The 23,224-nt window shown below is 41.7% G+C and overlaps 1 protein-coding gene across 1 annotated transcript in view; it reads left to right on the top strand.

Moving 5' to 3' along the window:
• VPS53 (VPS53 subunit of GARP complex) overlaps positions 1 to 23,224 on the top strand; it is a 126,643-nt gene that overhangs the window by 66,188 nt on the left and 37,231 nt on the right. The window contains 10 exon segments of the mRNA XM_030222475.1: positions 608 to 686; positions 2,700 to 2,843; positions 4,754 to 4,896; positions 5,957 to 6,098; positions 8,181 to 8,193; positions 8,196 to 8,281; positions 10,299 to 10,393; positions 17,216 to 17,458; positions 19,625 to 19,772; positions 21,010 to 21,092. Of these exon segments, the coding sequence (XP_030078335.1) occupies positions 608 to 686; positions 2,700 to 2,843; positions 4,754 to 4,896; positions 5,957 to 6,098; positions 8,181 to 8,193; positions 8,196 to 8,281; positions 10,299 to 10,393; positions 17,216 to 17,458; positions 19,625 to 19,772; positions 21,010 to 21,092 (1,176 nt within the window).

Raw genomic sequence — 23,224 nt, 5'->3', positions numbered from 1 at the left:
AGAGAGACCTGTGACATGCCGCGGATGCGCAGAACAGCTGCACTGTTCTGCGCATGCACGGCACGTCGGTCACTCTTCATTTATATAGTAGGATGTGCTATTTGGATTGTGGACATTTTAAGCAAAATGTCGGACTTAGACATCATATTGAAAATGTCCCTCCAGATTTTATTATTGTAGGAAGTAATATTCAGCCCGTGTTTTGTTTTTTTTTTTAACCAGGCAAGTTATGGCTCCATCCCCGGAATGCCCCCCAAATAGCCATTTTTTGAGATAGTTGCTAGCTGGACATTTTCAGTGGCACTAACTGGTTAGTCTTGAGCAAGCAATTTAACCAGCCAGGAATGGTTTCTAGCCAGTTAAATTGCTTTGAATATTGACCCATTTTATTTTATTTTGGTCTTAAATCCACCAAGTCTAACCCCATTTTTATTTGTATTTATTTATTTTAATTCATGAGTGCTTTTGCTGTGTAAGGAAAATGAAATGGAGAAAACTAACTAGCTCCTACTTTCTGCAGCTTAGATTATTTCCAGAATTGCAGATCAGAGTGTCTGGCTTAAAGTGGAAGGTAAAAAATTAACCAGATTCTGTCTTTTAATAACAGGGTAAAGGCTGCCCAGTCAGAGTTAGGACAGCAGATTCTGGCTGATTTTGAAGAAGCGTTCCCTGCTCAGGGTACCAAGGTAAAAAAATAAATGTCTGATTGTATACACAGGTTATGCAGACCAATGGATAGGGCAGCTGACTTTAGATCTGAAATTGAAGGGTTGAGTCCTCTCATGGTTAATAGGCACATCTTTTGCTATTAGCATAGCTGGGTTTAAAACAAGTTTTGGACATATTTCTGGAGAATGAGTCTATTAACAGTTGTTGCCAGAAGACTTGGGGATTACCGCGTCTTCTGGGAGTGATATTTCAACGTTGTTCAGTTTTGGTTGTCCCAAAAGGCTTGTTTTAGAGAACAGCTGTTGCCAGATGTAGCAGTAGGTATCAGGTGGTGAAATCTAATTCTGTTGCCTAGAATTCAGTACTGGGGTCATTTTGAGCATCTAAACAAGACCAGGTGTTTTCGGCATCCACTGGATTACAGTTTTTATAAATACATGGATAGCCTTCGGTGTCCCTGTCAGGTTATGACCAAATCCCAAACAGTGTCACTGTCAAATCTTGCAGAATTGTGTTTCTTCTCAGTGTGTAAAAAAATGATCAACAAAAATTATATGAGACCTTTATAAATTATTGAACTAACTTAACACATTTCTTGAATAGCTTTTGGGCATTATACTTCCTTCATCAGTTTGAAACAAATTGGGCTTGTGAACCATGCAAGTGAATTACAAATAACGTGACAATGGTAGTGTGAAGGGCAAGAAGGAGGGGGGAGTCTTCAAAAACGTCCTAGAGAGACAACACATCTTCATGTCACCGTAGGGTAAAGAAGAAGACCTTTTCTTGATTGATCTAGATGATAATTATCCAGATAAAATTGTGCGTATTTCTTAGACACGATGAAAATTGTGCGTATTTCTTAGACACGATGAAATCTGTTTATTAAGACTGCCACAGTGCCATGCATTTATGGTCTTTATAAGTACATGGTCTAAGACAAATTAGACACTTGCATTAAAGTAATTGGATGCATGCAGTAAGAGTCCTGAGCATTAAGCTTTTTTTAAGTGTAGGTTTCAGTGTATGTATTTCTTGTCTGTTGGGAGATTTGCTGTAGAAACCTTCTTCAGCTGGTCCCTCAGCCCGGTAGTGCACTGGGTGTTAACTAATGGTTAGAACTATGGGCCGGAAACCAGGTTCAAATTCCACTGCTGCTCCCTACGATCTTGGACAAGTCACTTTATCCTTTTTCCTCAGGGACAAACTTATTGTAAACCTTTTGGGACAGGAAAATATCTACAGTAGTACCTCAGCGTAACTCACCTTAAACTGCTGAAAAGGCATGAGCTGAATCCAAATCCTCCGCCTCTTCCCTATGAACAAAATGTTAAGTCAGAAAGAAACCAGACTGTTACTTCAGGCTTTGAAATCAAAATATTAAAAATACACAGGTAGAAACAAGACAGTTCACATTCATTTTCCACAGATAGTTATAAGCTGTCTCTTGCCTTGTTTGACAGGCAGATCAACTCACTTTGAGTCCTTGGGCTTCATTTTTTTTCTGCTTGATGCTATAAAATGGCACTGGTCTTGTCAGCCTGAAACCCTCATCTCCAGAATACTGAACCTGGGAGCAGTAGAAAAAGGAGTCATTAGTTTTATGGTAACAAATTTGGCTCTTTCTATTTGGTGAGGCACAGGAGCACTGCATCTGCCAAATGTTTTCATTGGTTTACCTCGTGCTTGGCAAATTAACTCTGCCAGGCTTGTGAGGCTAGAGCAGTGTAGCTTGATGTGAGTTGATGGCTCAGTATTTGCTTTAGAAAACATTGCAGTGAATTAACAGACCCAGAGGAGAGAAACAGACAAGAGGCACTTCTGCAAGTGAGGTCAGGTCATGGAGTTGGCAACAAGCATGTGAGGCAGGAGACAATTGAGATTTGTGAAGATTTACAGCTCTCTCTCCAGATTCTCAGCCATTAATCTTATTTCATGTATGTTTCTGTCTGTTGTACATAGAACATGCAGTATGTGTGTGTATATATAGAGAGATAATGAAGTATGTTTTTTTTTCTGTCTTTTACCAGAGGCCTGGAGGACCCAGTAATGTCCTGCGTGATGCTTGTCTGGTGGCTAATGTACTAGACCCTAGGATCAAGCAGGAAATCATCAAGAAATTTATTCGACAACACCTTTCTGAGTATTTGGTGCTTTTTCAGGAAAACCAAGATGTAAGTGAAATTCAACGAGATCCTCTAAGATTTGGATTCTGGTTGTAACTTTTAAAACTAGTAATCCACTTACGATTTTTACCTGTATAATCACATATTTTTAAGTCTGTTAGGATGATATTCAGAGATTTTAGGAGCCTATTTTAGTAATCTAATGCACCTTTCATTTTGGACTAAACATAGGCACTTGACTTATAGGAACCTAAGACTTGAGCTGCCCAATTGTGGATGTAAGCACTGTCCTCGGCCCACCCACAGTCAGCAGGAGACAATTTATATAATAGAACATGTAGACTCTAGATCTTTTGAATATCGCACACACACACACACACATACACACATGTACACAAATATGTATGTGTGCATATCTATATAGAACTTATAATAGTCACCAGCATAACTCTAGCATAATATTGCTGTTATATATGAGAGAGAACATTAATGTATGGTTATAAGCTATTAAATATTAAAATAAAATGTTTGGGTTAAGTGAGATGCACTGTTTAAAGGTCAGAAATTTATATAGTGGAGGGGTACAAATATCAGTCATCAAAAGCCCCACACTGTCAATAGCTTCTAAACACTTCACCAAATCACTGAAATATAGATCATTTATATAGTATTCTATCTACTTAACATTTTTTTGTGGACCCTTTAGAATTCAGTTTCTGGCTTCACATGCAATACTCTCCAAAGAGGGAATAATGGCCAGTATCACTTCTCTGTCGGTCCAAATTTTATACATTTTAATCTCCTCAAAAATTTTTAAATAATCACACTTATAAAGAAACTTTGTCTTAGAGCATTATGGAGACAGTGTTTCGGATTCTGCCTCATGGCAAACAGTCTCCTTTAAGCTCAAATACTTCGCCAAATTGGAGAAAAAGTATTTGAGCTTGAAGGGAGACTGTTTGCCCTGAGGCAAAAACCGAAACATAGCTGTGTTGGAAACAGTGTCTCCATAATTCTCTAACATAAGTTTCTTTATAAATTTGATTATTTAAACATTTTTTAGGAGATTAAAATATATAAAATTTGGACCGATAAAGAAGTGATACTGGTCATTATTCCCTCTTTTGAGGACATTACATGTGAAGCCAGAAACTGAAAGAATTCTGACGGATCCACAAAAAAATGTTAATTATAGAGAATTCTATATAAGTGTTTAGAAGTTATTGACAGTCTGGGTTAAGTGAGAGGTACGTACGAACCAAAGGGAAGATGACAAGGCTTGGGATAACTCATCAGCGGAGGTGATAGAGGCCACTCTAACAGAGAGTGTAAATATATTTGTGAAGATAAGGAGGGCAGTAATATGAACAGGGCTCAGAGGTTGGGTAAAATACATGGAAAGGAGTGGGGGAGCGGTGATGTTGGCTCTGGTGTGGAAACTTATTTACTCATCTACCCAGTGGGATAGAGAACCAGAGAAAAGGACATTGGGCAGACTGTCTAATGTTTCTTTATCTGTCACTGCCATGTTGCTATGTTAGGCTGAATGCATTAAGAGTAGATTAAGATATTTTGCTGCAAGGTAAACGTCCAGGCTGTGTGCTACCATTATTAACAAGTGAATAAAGAGCCATGTTTCTAATTGCTTCATAAAAAGCAGAGTGGAGGTAATAAAAGATGTCTGCATGTTTCTTTCACGGTTGTATGTATCTGACTTGTTTCAAGGGGTAAAGATGATATTCTGATGTAGTGAATCTGCTGCTGTATAAACAATAAGCAAGCAGGAACTCATTGTAAAGAATTCTTCACTGGAAAAGATAAACTGTGTAGTCAGAGGTTTGAGCCAAGAACTTTGTATGATTCAGGGTCTCATAGTGAATTTTGGAGGTAGCTCTTGAGCTTCACTGTCTTTGGACACACAGTGCTTCTCTTTTAAATCATACTTTCTCCTTGTAAAGGTCGCGTGGCTGGATAAGATCGACCGGCGCTATGCCTGGATAAAGCGCCAGCTCGTGGACTATGAGGAGAAATACGGACGCATGTTCCCTGCAGAATGGTGCATGACTGAGCGTGTCGCTGTTGAGTTCTGCCATATTACAAGGTACTTAGATACCTCTCAGTGTGCCGTCAGCACATGATATTACAGATTTAGAGGTGGAAGCTAGAGTTAAATTGCAAATGATTTGGAAGATGTTTTTATCTGCATGTATATGGTAAGTCTTGTGACGTACTTGCATCTGATCAATGCACTTGTTGGATCTCTTTTGAAAACAGATTTTTATGCTGCTTATCCTAGAAGTAAGCAGTGGATTTTCCCAAGTCCATCTTAATAATGCCTTATGGGCTTTTCTTTTAGGAAATTATCCAAATCTTTTTGGAACCCTGCTAAGTTAACTGCTTTTCCACATTCTCTGGCAGCGAATTCCAGAGTTTAATGGTGTCGGTTCTGGGGGTTTGAGCTGTGCTGCCTGAGAAATCGCGCTATGTGCTGCTATGCAAATGATGTGGCTTTTGTTCATTGGGCTGGCAGAGGCTGGAGGTGCTGCAGAGGCAGTGTACACAGCCTTCCAGAAATAGGGAGAGTCCCAGCTAACATACAACAGTGACATCTGCTGGCCAAATTCAGGATCCATGCATATTTGATGCCAGAAGAGACTACAGTCTGTGGCCCCTGAGCAAATATTGTCACTACAGTGGCTGGACTAAATGTGAAGGGGAGCTGAGGGACTTGAAAATGAAGGCTTATAGTACTGCAGCCCCATTAAAAGCTAGCTCTGATTGCACTAGGAGATAAAAATTAATACACATGGAAATTGCTAGGCAAAATGAAATAAAAAATGTTCTTTAAATGGTAAATGTAAAATGTCACACCTAAAAAATATAGAGCCATAACAAAATCTCTGAGGGTCATCCAGGCCCATTTTTGCATCTTTTCCATTGACTGCTACATGGTCAAGATTGCGCACATCTCAGGACCCTTGAATAACCTACGCTGTAGCGCAGGATATTGCAGTGGTCCTAGCTTCTTCTGGTGTGGCAGTGTCACCGCTCACCCCTCTCTCTCCCATCTGAAATTTTTCTTGTGACTGGTCTGCATATTCAGGACATTTAACAGTATGATTCTTGCTCCCCTTGGGTAATTTGACTTGATCTTCTTGTAGGACAGACCTTGCAAAGATCATGCGCACAAGAGCAAAAGAGATTGAAGTAAAGTTGCTGTTGTTCGCCATACAGAGGACAACCAACTTCGAAGGCTTGTTGGCTAAGCGCTTCTCCGGCAGCACCCTGACTGACAACGTTGTGGTAAATAGAAAAGTTTTGTGGAAATACAAAGCGAGAAGGGTGTGTGCCACTCTTTATTTTCTCCCCAAGGGATCCAGACCCAGAAAATAACTTCTGTGAGCTGCTCTTGGATGAAAAGAAAGCGCTGACAAAGAGATGTTTTGCTGATAGCATTTCCATCTGGTTGTTTTTGTGTATTATTCTAGTTCAAAGATGTTTGTTTTTCCCTGAGAGAGACTATAATTCAAGTGGGTTGTGCCTCTGTCTCCATGTTTATACACTGAGGGGGTAATTTTATAGCAGGTTGCCTGTGTGAAGAGTCTAAAAAGGTGCCTGTTTTATGGCAGTTCTATAAAGGCAATATAAGAATATATGTGCCCTTATAAGACAGGTACATAAGTGTTGCCATTCTGGGACAGTCCGAAGGTCCATCAAGCCCAGCATCCTGTTTCCAACAGTGGCCAATCCAAATTACAAGTACCTGGCAAGATCCCAAAACATTACAATACATTTTATGTTGCTTATCTAGAAATAAGTAGTGGATTTTCCCCAAGTCCATCTTAATAATGGCTTATGGACTTTTCTTTTAGAAAGTTATCCAAACCTTTTGTAAACCCTGCTAAGCTAACTGCTTTTACCACATTCTCTGGCAACAAATTCCAGAGTTTAATTACACGTTTGTTTTAAACTTACTACTTTGTAGCTTCATTGTGTGCTCCCTAGTCCTAGTATTTTTGGAAAGAGTAAACAAGTGATTCATTTCTACCCATTTCACTCCACTCATTATTTTATAGACCCAGAATCAGCTGCAACGGTGCAAAAAAAAATGCACGAATTTACCAGTGCTGCAAAAAAGATGTAAACGTGCACACACATTCTGTGCCTGTACTTGTGAATTTTATAAAATAAAAATTTCATAAACTTTGGGACTTCACTTCTGCTCAGCCCAGACTAGGCCCCATGGAATGCTTACATTTGCAGCCCTACAATTTTATAAAAGCCTTTTCTGCACACAGAAAAAGCTTTAGAAAATTACCCCCAAAAGGATAGCGCCCCACCCACTTTTTTTAAAGTCAATTTTCAAGACATTAGGGGAAAATCTGCTTTGTATTAAGTGGATAAGAAAGGTATTTCACCCCCTGGCCCAAACAGAACTGCTTCTCAAAATCTGAAACAGACAGAAACCTTATATAGGAATTAGACGTGGCAATTTGTGTTGTTGGATGGAATATCTGAAAACCGCATTTGCTCCATGGCACAGATATTATTGTAAACAGCTCTCTAGTGGGTTTGCAGAAGTATGAAAAATATGTCCTGAAAGTAGCACAGCTCACCAGCAATCAAAGCTTGGTTACCTAGAAGCATGAAGCTGGTAGCTGATCGGATTATTAGACTGACCGACCTGCTTTTCTGCCTCTTGTTTTGTAATTGGAGTTAACGGTGCTGTTATGTGGGAGACTCACAATAAAAACTTTAAAGTTAAAAATAAATGGCAGATGTGAAAATTTGGGAGCACTATGTAGCTATAGCAGTAGTTGGTTCTTTATGGGATAGGAGCCATAGTAGAAACATTTGGCATTTTAAAAAATTTTTTAGTGTTATGTGCAGTGAGTGTAAGATGGTTCATAAATCTGCCTATATTAACTAGTAAGTAATTGTCAAGTGAAAGGAAGTTGGGTATAATATTGAAATTGTCAACAACTGTAATATTTCTTCAGAAATCACTGTTGAATGCTGTCTGTAAAGTTCCTCTTTGGTGGGCAGTCTTACTGGGCATAAAATCCAATTGCTGTTAATTGCAAGTGAAATCACGAAAGTCTGAAAGCAGAGAAGTATAGGGACCAACAGGGAGCATAAATATATCAGCAAGATGAATAACTGAAGTGTGAATGTGCATGTCTCATAACTAGAAAGGTACTGAATATGGGGAATTGGAAGATAATGTCTTTGCCACTGGGGTTTTGTATGTAGGGGGGTTCTGGAGGTCACATTGATCAGTACTGAAGTGTTGTGTTTGCGTAAACAGAGAAGGCTCTGAGAGATAAAATGTAGCTTATGATTAGGAAGAACATGCCTTTTTACTCTTCTGTTTTTGTGATACAGAAAAAGCCTGAACCACCCCACCTCCCTCCACAAACCCCTTTCTAGAGGATGAGATCGGAACTGAAGAGGCTGCACTGGATAAAGAAGGAGACCTGGACAGAGTAAGTCCTCACTGAAATATACCTCTGTACTTCTCACTAGTACTTTTCATCCAGTGTTGTTTTTTTCTGTAATTGTGGTGACTTCTGTCTGCTCCCTCTGTGCCTAGCAAGGTGGGTTCTTTGCGAATGCGAGACTCCTCGATAAGTTCAGAAAAGGGGTAGGAACGTACCAAGCCTCAGATTACGAAGAACATCGCGGCTTAGTTAAGCAACATATTTTTGACCTTTCTTTGGTTCGGCAGCCTCTTTTTGGTGAGTCCAGGTCAACCTGAGCTTTCCTCAGATGGCACTGGCACCATATGCTGTCATTCATGACTTCTGGATCGGACAAGGAGGCGGTTCCCCTATTTTTAATTTCTCCTGACACGGCTAGCCACGGCAGCAGCAGTCCTCCACACAGGTGCACTTTTAAACTAGCTGGTTGGCCCACAGAGTATACATATGATAAGTCTTTTTCTCAGTATTGCTATTAGAAAAGCACATAGCATACCTGGTACCCACATAACTATCTGTAAGTCTGCTTAAAGTAACTCCGTGTTGACGTGACATTTCTAGGCAAATGAGAGAGAGAGAAGAAAGGATATCAAATAACCTTTTTGTTAAAAAGACACCCCCTCCTGGTGACCAGAGCCACTAGATTGTAGCTGTTTTCTTTGGACAGTAATAAAAGGAAGTGTTGCCAGCTGCAGACCTCCGTGCTGTGACGGTGGTAACCTTTTATTATTCTATTAAAATCCAGGAGGAAATAGCTTAAACATCTGCAACTCTTGGACATGAATCATAGTCAACATTGCAGCCTTAGTGCTACTGTTAAAAGATTTAGTAGTGTTCCTTAAAGCAAGGTAGTGACCAGCAAGGGAAAGCAGATGTTGCAGAAAGAGAAAAGTAAAAGAGATGGGAGAGGAGCCCTCCAGCAAATCCAGCATAGACTGACAGATGTTTCCCACTCACATGGTTGGCTGGTCTGTCCAGTCTGTGAGCTGGACACTGCCCTTCCCTCTGTGCCAGGGAGGCATTCAAGCATGTTAATCGTATTCTTTTAAACCAATTTATACCGATACAAAACACAGTCTTAGAAGTTCTGGGCAGGAACTGTGTCAGAGGGTGGCCTCATGATTATTTCACTTTACATTACTAAAAAGTGTAAACCTTGTGACGCCTTTGCTGTCCTTTTTTTCACCATGTCTTCAACAGTATTTTAGAGATGTGCTGGTAGATAGTGCCCTACTGAGACTTCGTTGTTTTCTCAAATGCCTCTCTTGCCGGTATGGCGAAATGTACTGACCTTTTGATTGGTTAAGGGTAGCCGCAGAATGTGAGCACAGTCAGTGGCTTAGCAAGGGGGGGCGGTCCGCCCCAGGTGTCAGCTTGGGGGGTGTGTGTGCTCCCTGCCAGCTCCCCCCTTCGGCGCATCGACACCCCCCCCCCAGTGCCCACTCTCCTCCGTTCAACCAGCTCCCCCTACCTTAAAAAAAATATCAGAATCCTCGCGCCTGCACGTAAAAGAAATGTGCACCGTCTCATTGGGCCTTCTCTCGCTCTGTCTGTCCCGCTCTTGCGGAAATAGGAAGTTGCGTCAGCAGAGGGCAGGACAGACAGAGCGAGGGAAGGCCTGATGAGACAGTGCACATTTCTTTTACGTGCAGGCGCGAGGATTCCGATATTTTTTTAAAGGTAGGGAGCTGGTTGGATGGAAGAGCATGGGCACTGGGTCGGGGGGGGGGGGTGTTGATGCGCTGAGGGGGGGTATGTCATCGTGCTGCACCCGGGGGGGGGGGCTGCAACGGCGAACCGCCCTGGGTGGCAGCCCCCCTCGCTACGCCACTGAGCACAGTACATGCCATTTACGTGTTCACACTTGTTTTGGCACTAGTCAGAGCTTAGGCAGTGTGCATCTTACCATTAGAAAAGTAAAGTAGCAGCACTTTGTGAGATGTGCAGTAAAGCAGGATGAAAGTAGACTGGCCAGAATATCAAGAAAAAATAATCTGACTACAAAAAATGTCTTCCTTTAAAGCCCAAGAAACCAAAAGCTCCGGATAACCCTTTTCATGGCCTCATCTCCAAATGTTTCGAGCCTCATCTCTATGTGTATATCGAGTCCCAGGACAGGTGAGTAACAAGAACTCCCATGCTGCAAAGGTACAGTGAGTATTCAAAGCATCTTACAAGTGCAAGAGCCAGTTGGATGCAAAAGTGCAATTAGTCAGTTGGTGTGGGTGGGTAGACTGGATAGACTGTTTGCTCTTTGTCGTTAAGTGTTCTGGGGTGGAACTGATTCCAGCAGTTTACTCTTGAAGAGGAAGTGTGTCCAGGAGCTCTCCTTGGTATGTCCTGGCCCAATTTGATGTCACATTTTAGTAATCGTACCTCACCCTGTTCTTAGTTCTCTTAAATTTTCTTCCCTTCCAAGCAAATAAAATTGGGTTGCATTAGGTTTATAGCTGGGGGGGGGGGGGGGTGGTGGAGCCTCAAGTCCAAAGAAAATGGCTTCATTATTGCAAGGAGTTTGCTTTTGCTTGTTGGTTTTTTGGATTTTGCTCACATCTTTTTCATAGTAGCTCAAGGTGAGTTACATTCAGGTGCACTGGAGGTCTCACAATCTAATTTTGTACCTGCCTTCCAAGATTTTTCAACGCAGGGTACAACAGCATAACCCCCCTGCCCCCCCCCCCAGCCTTGTCTGAATGCAGAAGTGACAGAAAAGAACCAGACAAATATATATCTTGCACTCCAGCAAGAGAAGGCCCTGCTGAGTTAACAAGCTAGTACTCTTACTAAGATGCAAAGTTTAATACCTGAAAGACAGATCTTTCAAGTGAGGAAACTCTTTTATTAACCATAGCTATTATTTGAGGGGATGAAGTTTTGGAGCTTCCAGAACGAATTGTGGGATTTAAACTAAATGCTACTCTAACTATGAAGCTACATGTTGCACCAGTGGTAAATTCATGCTTTTTCTGACAGTATCAGAGAAGACAGTTGAAACCATTCCACTGTATCAGCCCCCAACTCCAGCTGCCTTTCCCACCTGCCCCTGTATCAGCCTCTAACTCCCTTCTCTCACATGTGCACACGCGCATACATGTATAGCAACAAGTATGTAAACACATTCATTTATATGCAGAGGGGTTGAAAAGAATTCCATGAGCCATATTTCCCCCAGATGTAAGTGATGCTTTTTAACGGCTCTGAAACTTATGTGTTGTTCTATTATATTAAGATGATAAAGAAACACAGCAAAGATGACAACGAAAACGCACAAAGTCAGCGATGCACTGTCAAAACTCAAATCAAAACATGCCATGATTTAAGCCTTGACACCACCACCGCCATCCTTGCTGTGTTTCTTTAGCTGTGCTGATGTGCAAAGACTGGTTCTTCTGTCTTGTGTTCTTTTATGTTATTCAGAATTTATATTAGAGTTATTTGTTTATTTCAATGAAGAAGGTTTTTGTACCTGTTTTGGGCACATGGGGAAAGTGGAAAGTAGATATATTTGATTTGAATGCATCAGTTAGGCCCTCGTGGCAGAGGATGCAGCCCAAGGTGCTACTGCTCTCCTGCAGGAAGCATATGTGGAAGTTGTATGGGGTGGGGAGAGGAGTTAAAGGGGGTGAAAAGGCTATAGCCAGATGCCCCCCACAACTTCGTATCATACCACCACATTCTGCAGCACGGACTATTTAAGTCATTTTTGACGGAGCTTCATGTTCTAAACCCCTGCAGTGAACTAGAATCCAAATTACCTACAATTGGAATGTGCTAGTTACTAGAGAGGAAACACTTATGTTATCCACTGCTTTAGCAGGACATTTCTCAAAATATCTTGATCTCTTAAGCCAGGGCTCGACAAATCCTGGGTGCCAGGTCACCATGGCACCTAGAAATTGCACCCTGACACCCGGGATTTCATACTTCCAAATGTTTTTCTTCTGCAGAGCTCCCTCGGAAACTCTGCATTTCCCAGTTCTGCACTGCAGTTTATAAGTTTCAGCCACGTGGTGCAGGAAATTCAGAAAGTCAGCAAGACCAACCTGAACTGCCCACATGGCACAGTTCAAAATCACAGAACTGAACTTGAAGCGCAGCATTGGGAGACGCATTGTTTCTGAGGGAGCCCTGCAAACAGCAAGGCTGGGGGAGTAGGTGACAAACTGCCAAGCAACACCAGTTGCCTGGGAGTAACAAATATGACAACGAGGGAGATCAGATGAAAGCTGGAGGGGGGGGGGAGAGGATATGAGAGAGAGAGAGACTGGACAAAAGCTGGGGGGGGGGTGATGAGAGAGAGGGTGAAGACTGGGGGGCTATCGGAGAGACAGGTTATATGAGAGACAGAAAAAAGACAGCTTGAAGACTAGGGGGTATAACAGAGACAGAGAAAAAAAAGAGAGAGAAATTTTGTATGAAGGCTGATAAAGGGGTATGAAAGAGAGAGAGAGAAGATTGAGTGAAGGTTGGGAGGAGGGATGTATGAGAGAGAGACTGAGTGAAGGCTTGATTTCTGTTTGCTAGATCTCTTTCTGCATTGTTTTCCTTTTGATTTATTTGTGAATAGGAGGTTAATTAGTTGTACATATGGACAGTTTGTGAGTTAGCAGTACTGATTACTGTATTGTTCCCTCCTCAAGGCCAGCACCACTGCCTTTCATTTATCTTTAAATTGTTTCAAGGTTTAGCCTTGTTTTGTACAAAAAAAGACAACTGAAGGAAAGCTTGCAGAGTATCAGCGTTATGTTCACAGATTGTATTCTTTGGTTTAGATTGGGTTTCATAGCATTTAGGCAGCCTGGCCAGGCATGCATACCCTGCCATGTGCTCCTGCTCTGAATTAGAAAGCCACTCAGAACAGATACTGGGAATGAGTCACTCTCTTAAAAGAAATAGTGATCCTGTCTGCATCAAAACTGAGTGGACTGGCTGTGCTTATACTCAAAAGGTGTTTATTTAGTGCATTTGATGTAGCGCTAAGGCTTTCACTTACAGGATTCTATATATGGCGCCTAAAAAATTGGCGCTGAAGTCAGTACCGACTAAGCGTATTCTATAATAAGCACTGATTATAGAATAGGCTTAGTTGATATCTCTGTGCCTAAAACTATGCGCATCTATTTACACCAGAGAATTTGTGACGTAAATCCCGGCGCATAGATTTATGTGGAGTGGGCCATATTCTATAATTAAATGGATCAGTGGAGGGCAAAATGACTTGCCCAGGGTCATAACGGAGTTGCAGAGGGAACTGAACCCGGTTCCCTGGGATCTCAACCCACTGACCGTTAGGCAGCAGCAGGAATCAACCCCAGTTCCCCAGGTCTGCAACCCACTGCACTAGCTATTAGGCCACGCCTCCACTCCAAAATTAAAACCAAATAGCTTGTTTAGTATGTTTCATCCATTAGCTTATTGCATGTTGTTTGATTAAAATATGTCACGGGGCTTTCCAAATCTGACCTGGGGAGCCTATCACCAGATGGATTTTCAGGATATTCAGAGCAAAAAGGCAGGAAATATAAATTTGCATGCATTGGGAACCAAATATGTGCAAACATGCATATTAATTGTGGTGACCATGAAACGCAGTGGGGTTCTCAGAACAGATTTGGGAATCCCTGCCTTAAGACATCACCATCAGGATTACTTACCAGCCACCTATGTTCCTGAAAAAAGTCTAGATTCATATTTATAGGTGCAGTGGTCATAGCCTTTTGCTTTCTCTGTCCCACCTAATACCCTTACTCAGTGGGGAAAACCTAGTGCAGTAGTCTTCACTAATTTTTAAGTTGGGGTCACTTTGGATCCAGTGAATTGAAGGAGAGCTGCTGACCAGTGTATGTCAATGACATCTACCCCACCAGCCCGCCTTTCAAACTGTTTACTACTACTACTACTTAACATTTCTAAAGCGCTACTAGGGTTACGCAGCGCTGTACAATTTAACATGGAAGGACAGTCCCTGCTCAAGGAGGTGGTCATTTTCAAATCCATTCTCTTCACCTTTTGAGAAATTCCTTGACCTTCAAGCATATTGTTTTTCCTCCCATCCACTTTCATCTCTCTGTCATGAACTTGATTAGAGAGGCAGAGAGCAGCAGGAAAGAATGATGATGAGGGCCGCCCCAGAGGTCCCAAGGGCTGCCATTGGCCCCCAGGTCTTGCATTGAAAAATACTGACCTACTGTGTGTGTCTTCACATTAGGAGTATTCTGTGCAGTTCAAGAAAGCACAAAGGGTGCAAACTACTCTGTCTTTAAAAGGTTGTGATTTTGTGATTACCTATATGTATATGTTGGACAGCTGAATGGAATATTGTCTTGGGAAGTCTACAACAACCAACTTGATATTGTTTGTGTTGAATCCCTTGTTCATGTTTTGGCCTCTGAAACCTTTCCACCTAATTTCTGCACCAGATTTACTGTTCGTGACACTTCATGGAGTGATATCTTTCCTTCAAGAAGAATGAAATGCTGCTTGTTGGTGTCATTGTGGTGCCTGGTTGAGGAAATGTTTTTTTGTAGCTGTTGGGACTCAAGGAGGAGCATCACAGAATCCTCTCAACATCACTGGATGTAGAAAAGGGACTAATAGTATGGAAGAGGGAAGGATAGAAAAGGCGTGAATCTTAAAGAAAAAAAAAATACCAAGACAGAGAAAATTAGGAAAATAAGAAGGTGGAGGAAAACATGAGAGCTCATACCTCAATACATGTGACAATATAAGGTGCCACTGCCATCCGCCTCTGTGTCATTTTTAATGAACACCAAGCAGCTAGTCTTTTCAGCTTTTCTTCCAAGACACCCAAATGCTATAATTTCTGCCGTTGGTTTTCTGTGTTTATTTGGAAGGATATGTGTCTCAGCCACCGCCCTTTCTGGAAACGTGATTTACACTCTCTTCTCTCTGCTTTGGCATTTTATGTGAGAATTTGTGTTATGCCACTAAGAAACGAAGCAGCATTAGGCTGTCGTGCCTGATGTGGAGGTCTAGAAAGATCTCCATTAGCAAAGCAAAGGTCAGAGCTCTGCGTTTCCCTTTATTTTTAGTGTGCACTGCTAAAATACTCAGTTTTAGGCTGTACAGTACATGAAATGTGCTTCACATGTGTTTGCCAGTGTGCTGCACATGTACCTATTTCCTGGTATTGCTTTCATGGCTAATGTTTTCTTGATCCTCTTATGTAATTACATAGAAAGAGAGACAATGAGACGGATCAGTACCACAGTGCCCAGCTAGTAGTATGTTCATTCCTGCTGCAATACCAGAGAGCCTCCCTGATCCCAGATATTACCTTTGCTTTCTCATATCTATATTATTTTGGAGTTCTTTCAGCTTGTTTTACATTTTCTTTTATTGTAAATCACTTTATTTATTTTGACATTTATACCCCACATTATCCCACACGTACTCGCGTTCAAAGTGGCTTGCAATAAATAAAATGGCAGACAAAGTTTACAATACCATGAACAAAATATCAAGTAAGAGCAGAGTAGCACAAATAAGATGCAAATAAGAACTAAATAATAAACCATTGATGGCCAGTCATAATCCGATTTGCTCTGTAACTAAAGGCGATTTCATTATGTCCTAATAAACCATATCTAAGAGTCTGCTGTACTTAGCCTGGGCTTTCTTGAATCCTGCCACTTTATTTGCCTCTACCATCTGCCGTGCTGAGACTGTGCTGTGCCCCCACCATCCTTCCTGTAAAGAAATGTTTCCTAATGAGAGAGGAAGGGGTTGGGGTTTGAGCAGCCCTAGCAGTATCTGAATACTACTTTTGTCTTGTACCAAAGACTACTGGTATAACTTTAGTAGAGGCATATTTTCAAAGCACTTAGCCTTCCAAAGTTCCAAAGAAACCTATGGAACTTTGGAAGGCTAAGTGCTTTGAAAATGAGCCCCATTGGCACGTTTGTTTGTTTGTTTTGTGTTACACTCTCCTTTTGTATTGCTCAATTTTGTTAATTTCAAATACAAGAAATGTTTCCTAATATTACACCTCAGTCTTCCTCCTTGGACTTTTCTCTCCTCCTTATGCCAAGCAGTGATTCCATTGTATGTTTTTCTGCCGCTTCTGCACTCCCACTGTTGCAAGGATGTGTTGGCTCTAGCTTTTAGGGCATTTAGGGGCCCTTTTACTAAGCCACGTAAGCGTCTACGTGTGCCCAACACGCTCCAAAATGGCGTTACCACTCAGCTACCGCGTGGCCCTTGCAATAATTTCGTTTTTGGCGCGTGTCTGCTATGCGTGCCCAAAAAAATATTTTCTGTCGCGTGTCAGCTACGCACGCCAAGTGGCATTTGGCGCACATAGGTCATTATCGCTCGGTTACCGCGTGAGACTTTACCGCTAGCTCAATGGCTGGTGGTAAGGTCTCAGACCCAAAATGGACGCGCAGAAATTTTCATTTTGCTGCACGTCCATTTTTGGCAAAAATGTAAAAAAGGCCTTTTTTACAGGCACGCGCCCAAAACCCGTGCTTACACTACCTCAAGCCATTTTTCAGCGCACCTTAGTAAAAGGACTTCTTAGAATCCTTATGTTAAAGTCTTGCCAAGACCAAGGAACAAGTAGCTAAAGCAGTGATGACTGAGGGTCAGCTGACAGAACCAGAAGAACTTCTGTTGATGCCAACACTAAAAGCGTTTGTTTGAAATCTCCTGTACCTCTATCCTGGCAGAATTTGTATGATAGCACTTGTTTGCCAAAGAATAGATAGAAATGACTATATTAAAGGTTATTGTTTTTGACCATATTATTGTAAGTAATTAAAGTGACCATTAATATCCTGGTCACTACTTTGCTCCTAGTTCAGCTAATTGTTTGTTTTTACCTCACAGTATTCTATCTTAATGCAAATGTGTGGTGGGCGATGTTGTAAATCTGTTCATATTTATTTTTCTCGATTTTTATTTTTCATGTAAAATTAGAAACCTGGGTGAACTGATTGACAGATTCCTAGCAGATGTTAGGGCTCAAGGCCCCCCTAGATCCAACACAGATGAGGGGGGTGCAGTGCTTCCCAGCTGTGCGGACCTCTTTGTGTATTACAAGAAGTGCATGGTACAGTGCTCTCAGCTCAGCACCGGAGAACCAATGATTGCACTCACCACCATATTCCAGAAATACCTGCGGGAATACGCCTGGAAAATCCTCTCTGGAAACCTGCCAAAGTGAGTGCATAACTGATGCTGGGCGTTGGGAAAAGCATCTGGGGAGAATTCATCTGCACAAACAAACAAAAAAAAAATATATATATATAAGTTGCTTTGAAAATCAGGAACTTCAGTGTAGAATCAAAACAAAATTACTACAATTTTGTTAGGTAATCTTACAAGAAAACACAATACTTCCTCATAGTCATTGATTCATTGCTGTTTTATTGTTCCATTGAAACAAAAGTCTGCCTTGTAGCCCAGAAACATCAGGCATTATATGAAGTCTTGTTTATTTTTCCCCATTTTTTGTGAGTGAGGAAAGTGTCGTAGAATCAATTTGTTATTGTTTGGGAAGAGGGGGGGGGGGGAACTATTTTAGGTCTGGCAGTTTCTCTTTGCTCCTTGGGTTTCCACCTCAATTGGGCACTAGGGCTGGTTTCTGGTATCCTGATCCTTTATTCACAGCCATGTGGGGATTATTTTTCTCTATTTTACTTTCCTTTCCAACAAGTCTAATCCACCCATTACCATGGCAGTCTCAGCTACTTCCATGCACCAGAGCTACAATTTGCAATGACTGGGGTTCCCTTGCTAGTTCAGGGAGCTGAATCCCCCCTCAAAATTAGTAGTAAAAGATGCATTTTTGGTTTGACTTGAAATGGAAAAGTTATATTAGCATAGTGTAGTTGATATCATGGCAGTGGAGAGAGAGTAGTGTTTGACAGAAGCTGATTGGCACACGTTTTCTTCCAGGGCGTCTGAAGGGGCTTGTGCTTCAAGGTACTCAACTCTCTGTTTGTGTGTCTTGGCCTGGCTGCCTCTGCAGAAGCCAAAGTCAGCCACAGAAAATATGGAAGAATTGCAGCTGTTCCAAGTTTGGCATTGGCAAGCAGTAGGAGCACAGTGAATTTCTGAGGCCAGTAAAATGTGGCATGAAGAGATCTGGGGTATACTAGTACTGCAAGGTTCACAAGCATTCTTTCAACAAGCGAGCTTTTGGAACCTGACTTTTCCTGCCCCACATGAATGTCGCTGCCTTGTTTTTCAGTGATTTGTAATTAAGGAAGCTGGAATGGGCAGGGCATTTCCTGATTATCAGCTGCTCTGCTGATTAGCCACCATAATCATCCATCACTAAGTAGCATATATGAGAGTGTGGATGGGCTTTTAGTTACTGGATTTGCAACTTCCAGCCAAAAGAGAACTGATTCTTGTTTTCAAGATGTAATCAAGAGCCTATTTAATTATGTGACATGCCCCAAACTTTATCAAGATGGAAAATCGCTAAGACCCCTTCATTTGCTTCCTCTGGTTGTTACTTAAAAGATTTGAGGCACTGAAATTGGTGATGTACTTGCCAAGGCAGTGTGTGTTCTACTGTCTGCTTTGTGGGTATAATTTACATTTTGCAGTGTCTGCTGTGAAGCTTACTTCTCAATATAATTATTTGTAAAAGAAATGGCTGAAGAAGGTTGCACAGCTCATTAAAAAGTCATTGTCTACTGGGGCAATTTTTGAAGTGTCTGCCGTCTTTGCACCACTTCTCAAGTATATACGTATTTCATTTTGAAAATTACGACATGTACAGTGTGCCTAGAGATATTTGGATTTTGGATTTAATTACTCACCTTTCCAAGCTTGTGCTCAAAGTGAAATATAATTCAGGTACACTAGGTTGATACCTGCTTGTGTCTGCTTTTTCTATGAGTTGTTTTTCATGGAAAATAAGGTTCCCAGATAGGAACATTCAGTCTATAGACACTATTCTCCTCCCACAAACCAAACATGCTTCCAAGAACACTGTCTCCTAAAAGTGTTTGCATTAAGGAAGCCCACAAAGACTTTTAGCGGAGTTAAAGATGTGGCATTTTTGAGAGAACTCCTTTAGTCGGGTAAATAGGTACTTAGCAAGGTAAATGGCTTTTGAAAAATTATTCCTCATGTTGTTTGTATGTGTTGACAGGGTGGGACGGGGGTCCTCTTTTAAATTGCATCACTTTTTTTTTACTGCCTCAGATGTTCACTAAAGAGTGGAAACCACCTTATAGAACCTGGGAAGGGCCATAAAAGTTCCTGGCATAGTCTAGCTGCAGCTACAAAGAGGGATGTTTAATCTGTTCTTTATGTGTGGATGTAGATGTGCGAAATGAACTTAGAAAACATGCTAATACTGTTCTTCAGGACGACCAGCAGCAGTGGTGGGCTGACCATCAGTAGCCTTCTGAAGGAGAAGGAGGGCTCCGAGGTTGCTAAGTTTACTTTGGAGGAGCTGTGCCTGATTTGTAACATCCTAAGCACAGCAGAGTACTGCCTGGCCACCACACAGCAGGTGAGTATCCTCTGCACCGTCTCTTTAATACACCATGCGGTGGCTGAACTGACTGTAAGGAGGGGGGGAGGGACGAAAAGCTTTGCAATTAAATTGATGTTAACAGTGCTAAAATGATCATTTAAGAAGAATTGGATGAAAAGTTGAAGTCGGATGGGCATATTGGGGGCACATAGCATGCCTATCTGCCAATAACAATATCGGAGCATAAGGGGGGGAGGGGAGGGAGTTACGAGGAAGGGAGGGGAGAAGAAAAAGTTTTCAAAAGCTGTTAGCTGTTGGTCATTTAAGTATTTGGATTGTTGTAGCATGGTTTGTTTGTGAAGTTTGCTCCATGAAAGTATGTAACGCTAAAACATGTGAAAACGTTAATAAAAAACGTTTAAATATAATACACCTTGCGGTGCTGCTGAGAATAAAGGATTGCAGCAGAGCACTTGACAGTAAGTTATTTCATTAGATCATAAGAGTGGTATTAACACCTTATCTGGCATGTTTCCATCTGTCTGGTGCTCCATGTGTTCAAAACCACATGTCACGACTGAGCAAGGAGTAGCACGTCGGTCATTAAACGGGGAATTTCTTCTTTTTCCACTGTCCTCCCGTGTTGAAACTACTTGAAACCTATGGAAAGCATGGGCTTGCGTCCACCCTGACCAGACTCCCCAGCTTCACTTTTTTCATGTGTTTTTATTTTTTTCCTTAAACAAAATGCTTTTTTTTTTTTTAACAGTCAGAGTTCTTTTTACATATCTATAAACATATAGATCATCCGATCTTCCAGCATCTCTAGAATTTGCCATCTAATGATGATAAGACTAAGTTTTATACATGGTTTATGGTTTTATTTAATAGACCACCTTTCTTCAAGAGGTAACAAAGTGGTGTACAAGTTTAAAACCAATTTAAAATTAAAATAAGGAGAAGAGCATGCCAATTGCAATAAGAAAGAGAAAAGACAAAAAGGAAAGATATATGCTTAGCTATCTTTTAACTATAGCTGTCTATAACTATCTGTTTATGTAACCTACGCCTGGCAAAGGTAGCAAAATAAAAAATAATTAGCTTGCCGGTACTTCTAAGAACACTCAGTATTCAGGATGCATGCTTTTAGGGTTTTCCCCCATTTAACAGCTCAGCTGCTTGTGAATTACTGTAAAGGTAGCAGTTTATTACAGATCGGTACACAATTTGTGTTAGGATTTTTTTTTTTCTTTTCTCCCCCATCCTCCAACAGCTTGAAGAGAAATTAAAAGAAAAGGTGGACATAAGCCTGGTGGAAAGAATTAACCTGACTGGAGAGATGGACACGTTTAGTACGTAAGTAGAGGCTTCTGACATTTGAGGTGCTTTCAGCAGACATGACTGTGTTGTTCTATGCAGGGGATTAAGGTTACCATATGTCCTGGTTTACCCAGACATGTCCTCTTTTTGAGGACACTGTGGGGCGTCCGAGCGGGTTTTGCCAGCCTGCCCATTTGTGGGCAGGCTGGCTTGTGGACAGGCTGACTTGCTTGCATGTGGGCGGGCGGGCCTAATGGTGTCCTCCCCTCCCGTCCCATACCTTATCATGCCTGGTGCTCTAATGGCCTCTTCAAAAGAGCCCCCCTTTTCCTGCCCAGGCTGCCACAGAGCACTCACTGCCAGCGTCGCTTCAAAATGGCACCAAGAAGTCTGGTAAGTTCACCGCTGGAACTCTTGGCAGCCATGTTGAAGTGGCGTCAGCAGCAAGTGGTCTGAAGAGGCCACTAGGCCACCAGGCATGATGAGGTACAGGACAGGAGGGGATGGGATGTGGTTGGAGTCATAGGGGTGGAGGGAGGGAGCTGTTAAAAAAAAAGTTGGGTGGAGGGAGGCTGGAAGAAAGATTGGGGAGGGGTCATACATGGGGGGGGGGAAATAGAGAGGGGAAAAGAGGGAAATACATAGAAGAAGATGGAGAGGAGAAGAGGGGGATATGCTGCTTATGGATGGGAGGGAAAAGAAAAGGGGAGCATGCTCATGAAATGTACATGTCTAAGCATTTCATGAGCATGTCATGTTCATTTTGTATTTAGTACGGAAGAAAATGCATTTGTTACTTTACCAGTATTTTCGCTGCTTACAGAATCTGGCTTTTTTTTTGGGGGGGGGGGGGGGTCAAGGTGACACTGCAGCATGGGAGTGTGGCTGGGGCTTTTTGGGGCATGGCGGGGGTTGGGCTGAATTTTATTTTGTGTCTTTTTTTTTTGTCACGGTAAATATGATAACCCTACAGGGGATAGAAGCTGAGATGTATCAGACTGTTCGTGCTCTGGGGAAAGCGCATGCTTCATATGAGCTCTGCCATGCAGTAAGATTATCATTCAAAGGTCTGCAAGACACATTTGGCTCCTGTCATTTCCTCTTTTTTCTTAGCTGTGGCTTAAGAAGCACCCCAACAATATTTCCGCTATAGTAGCTGTTCACTTAGGGTGGCTAGTTAGGGTTTCAGAAATGCATTACATATCTTAATGTTGCTTGAGGTGTAAGCAAACTGATTATCTGTTTGTGGGGGGCGGACTGCATTCCTAATTCCTTTTCATACAAACAGGAGGAGGAGGGGGACGGAAAGTAGGAGCTAGAAGGAACTAAGCTATTGACCCACAGGGGTAAGCAAAGAAAGGGGGAAGGGGTGAGGAATGGGGGAAGGTGCAATTCCACCCCAACATGCTGAAAACCTGCAAGGTGTCAGAAAAAAAACACCCATGCAGGGAAATGAGCACAATGAGTGGATATAATTGGGGGGGGGGGGGGGGGGGGGTAGGGGGGGTATGAGACTAAAGGAATCGTATTGGCATTGTAATTACAATTTTAATGTTTGGAATATGAGTTGGGCCAATGTTAAATTGATTACTTCTCTCTACTGATCCAGTGCGATATTCCGATAAAAAACAAAAAACAAAATTAGCTAGGGATTCAGAACTTTTTCTCTGATATTTTGTGACTGATAGCCCGAGGAATGAAAAACATCTGCCATTCTCTGGTGATTTAGACTTTTTAGTCAACTTTCTTGCTTTGGGCTGGAATTATCTTTTGAATGTCTGAACCATGAAGCAAAATGTTTCTCATTTGGAACTGTGATGTAGAATTGTCAGTTAAGAGGCTATTTCTCACGATGTCCATCCATAATTTGCTTTGAAGCTCTCTTCCAGCTGGATGGAATGATAGCACATGAAATCTGATTGCATTTAAAGACACTTTTTATTTGGATCTCACAGTACTGTGGGTTCTCATAAATTCACGAGTGTATAAACAATTTGTTGCTTCTCCAGCAGTCGGTCTTTACTCTTTGTCGGCCTGTACCTCGCCCTCTAGCCTATCTCATCCTTTGCAACATAGCACATTTAGGCCAGTATTCAAAATGCACTTGATTGATTGAATCATCTTTATGAAGAGATTCGCCCAAGACAAGTATAGCTTGTCATAAAACT

This window comes from Microcaecilia unicolor, chromosome 13 (genome assembly GCF_901765095.1).
Source record: "Microcaecilia unicolor chromosome 13, aMicUni1.1, whole genome shotgun sequence".
Lineage (NCBI taxonomy): Eukaryota > Metazoa > Chordata > Amphibia > Gymnophiona > Siphonopidae > Microcaecilia > Microcaecilia unicolor.
This window is presented reverse-complemented; position numbering and strand designations above follow the sequence as displayed.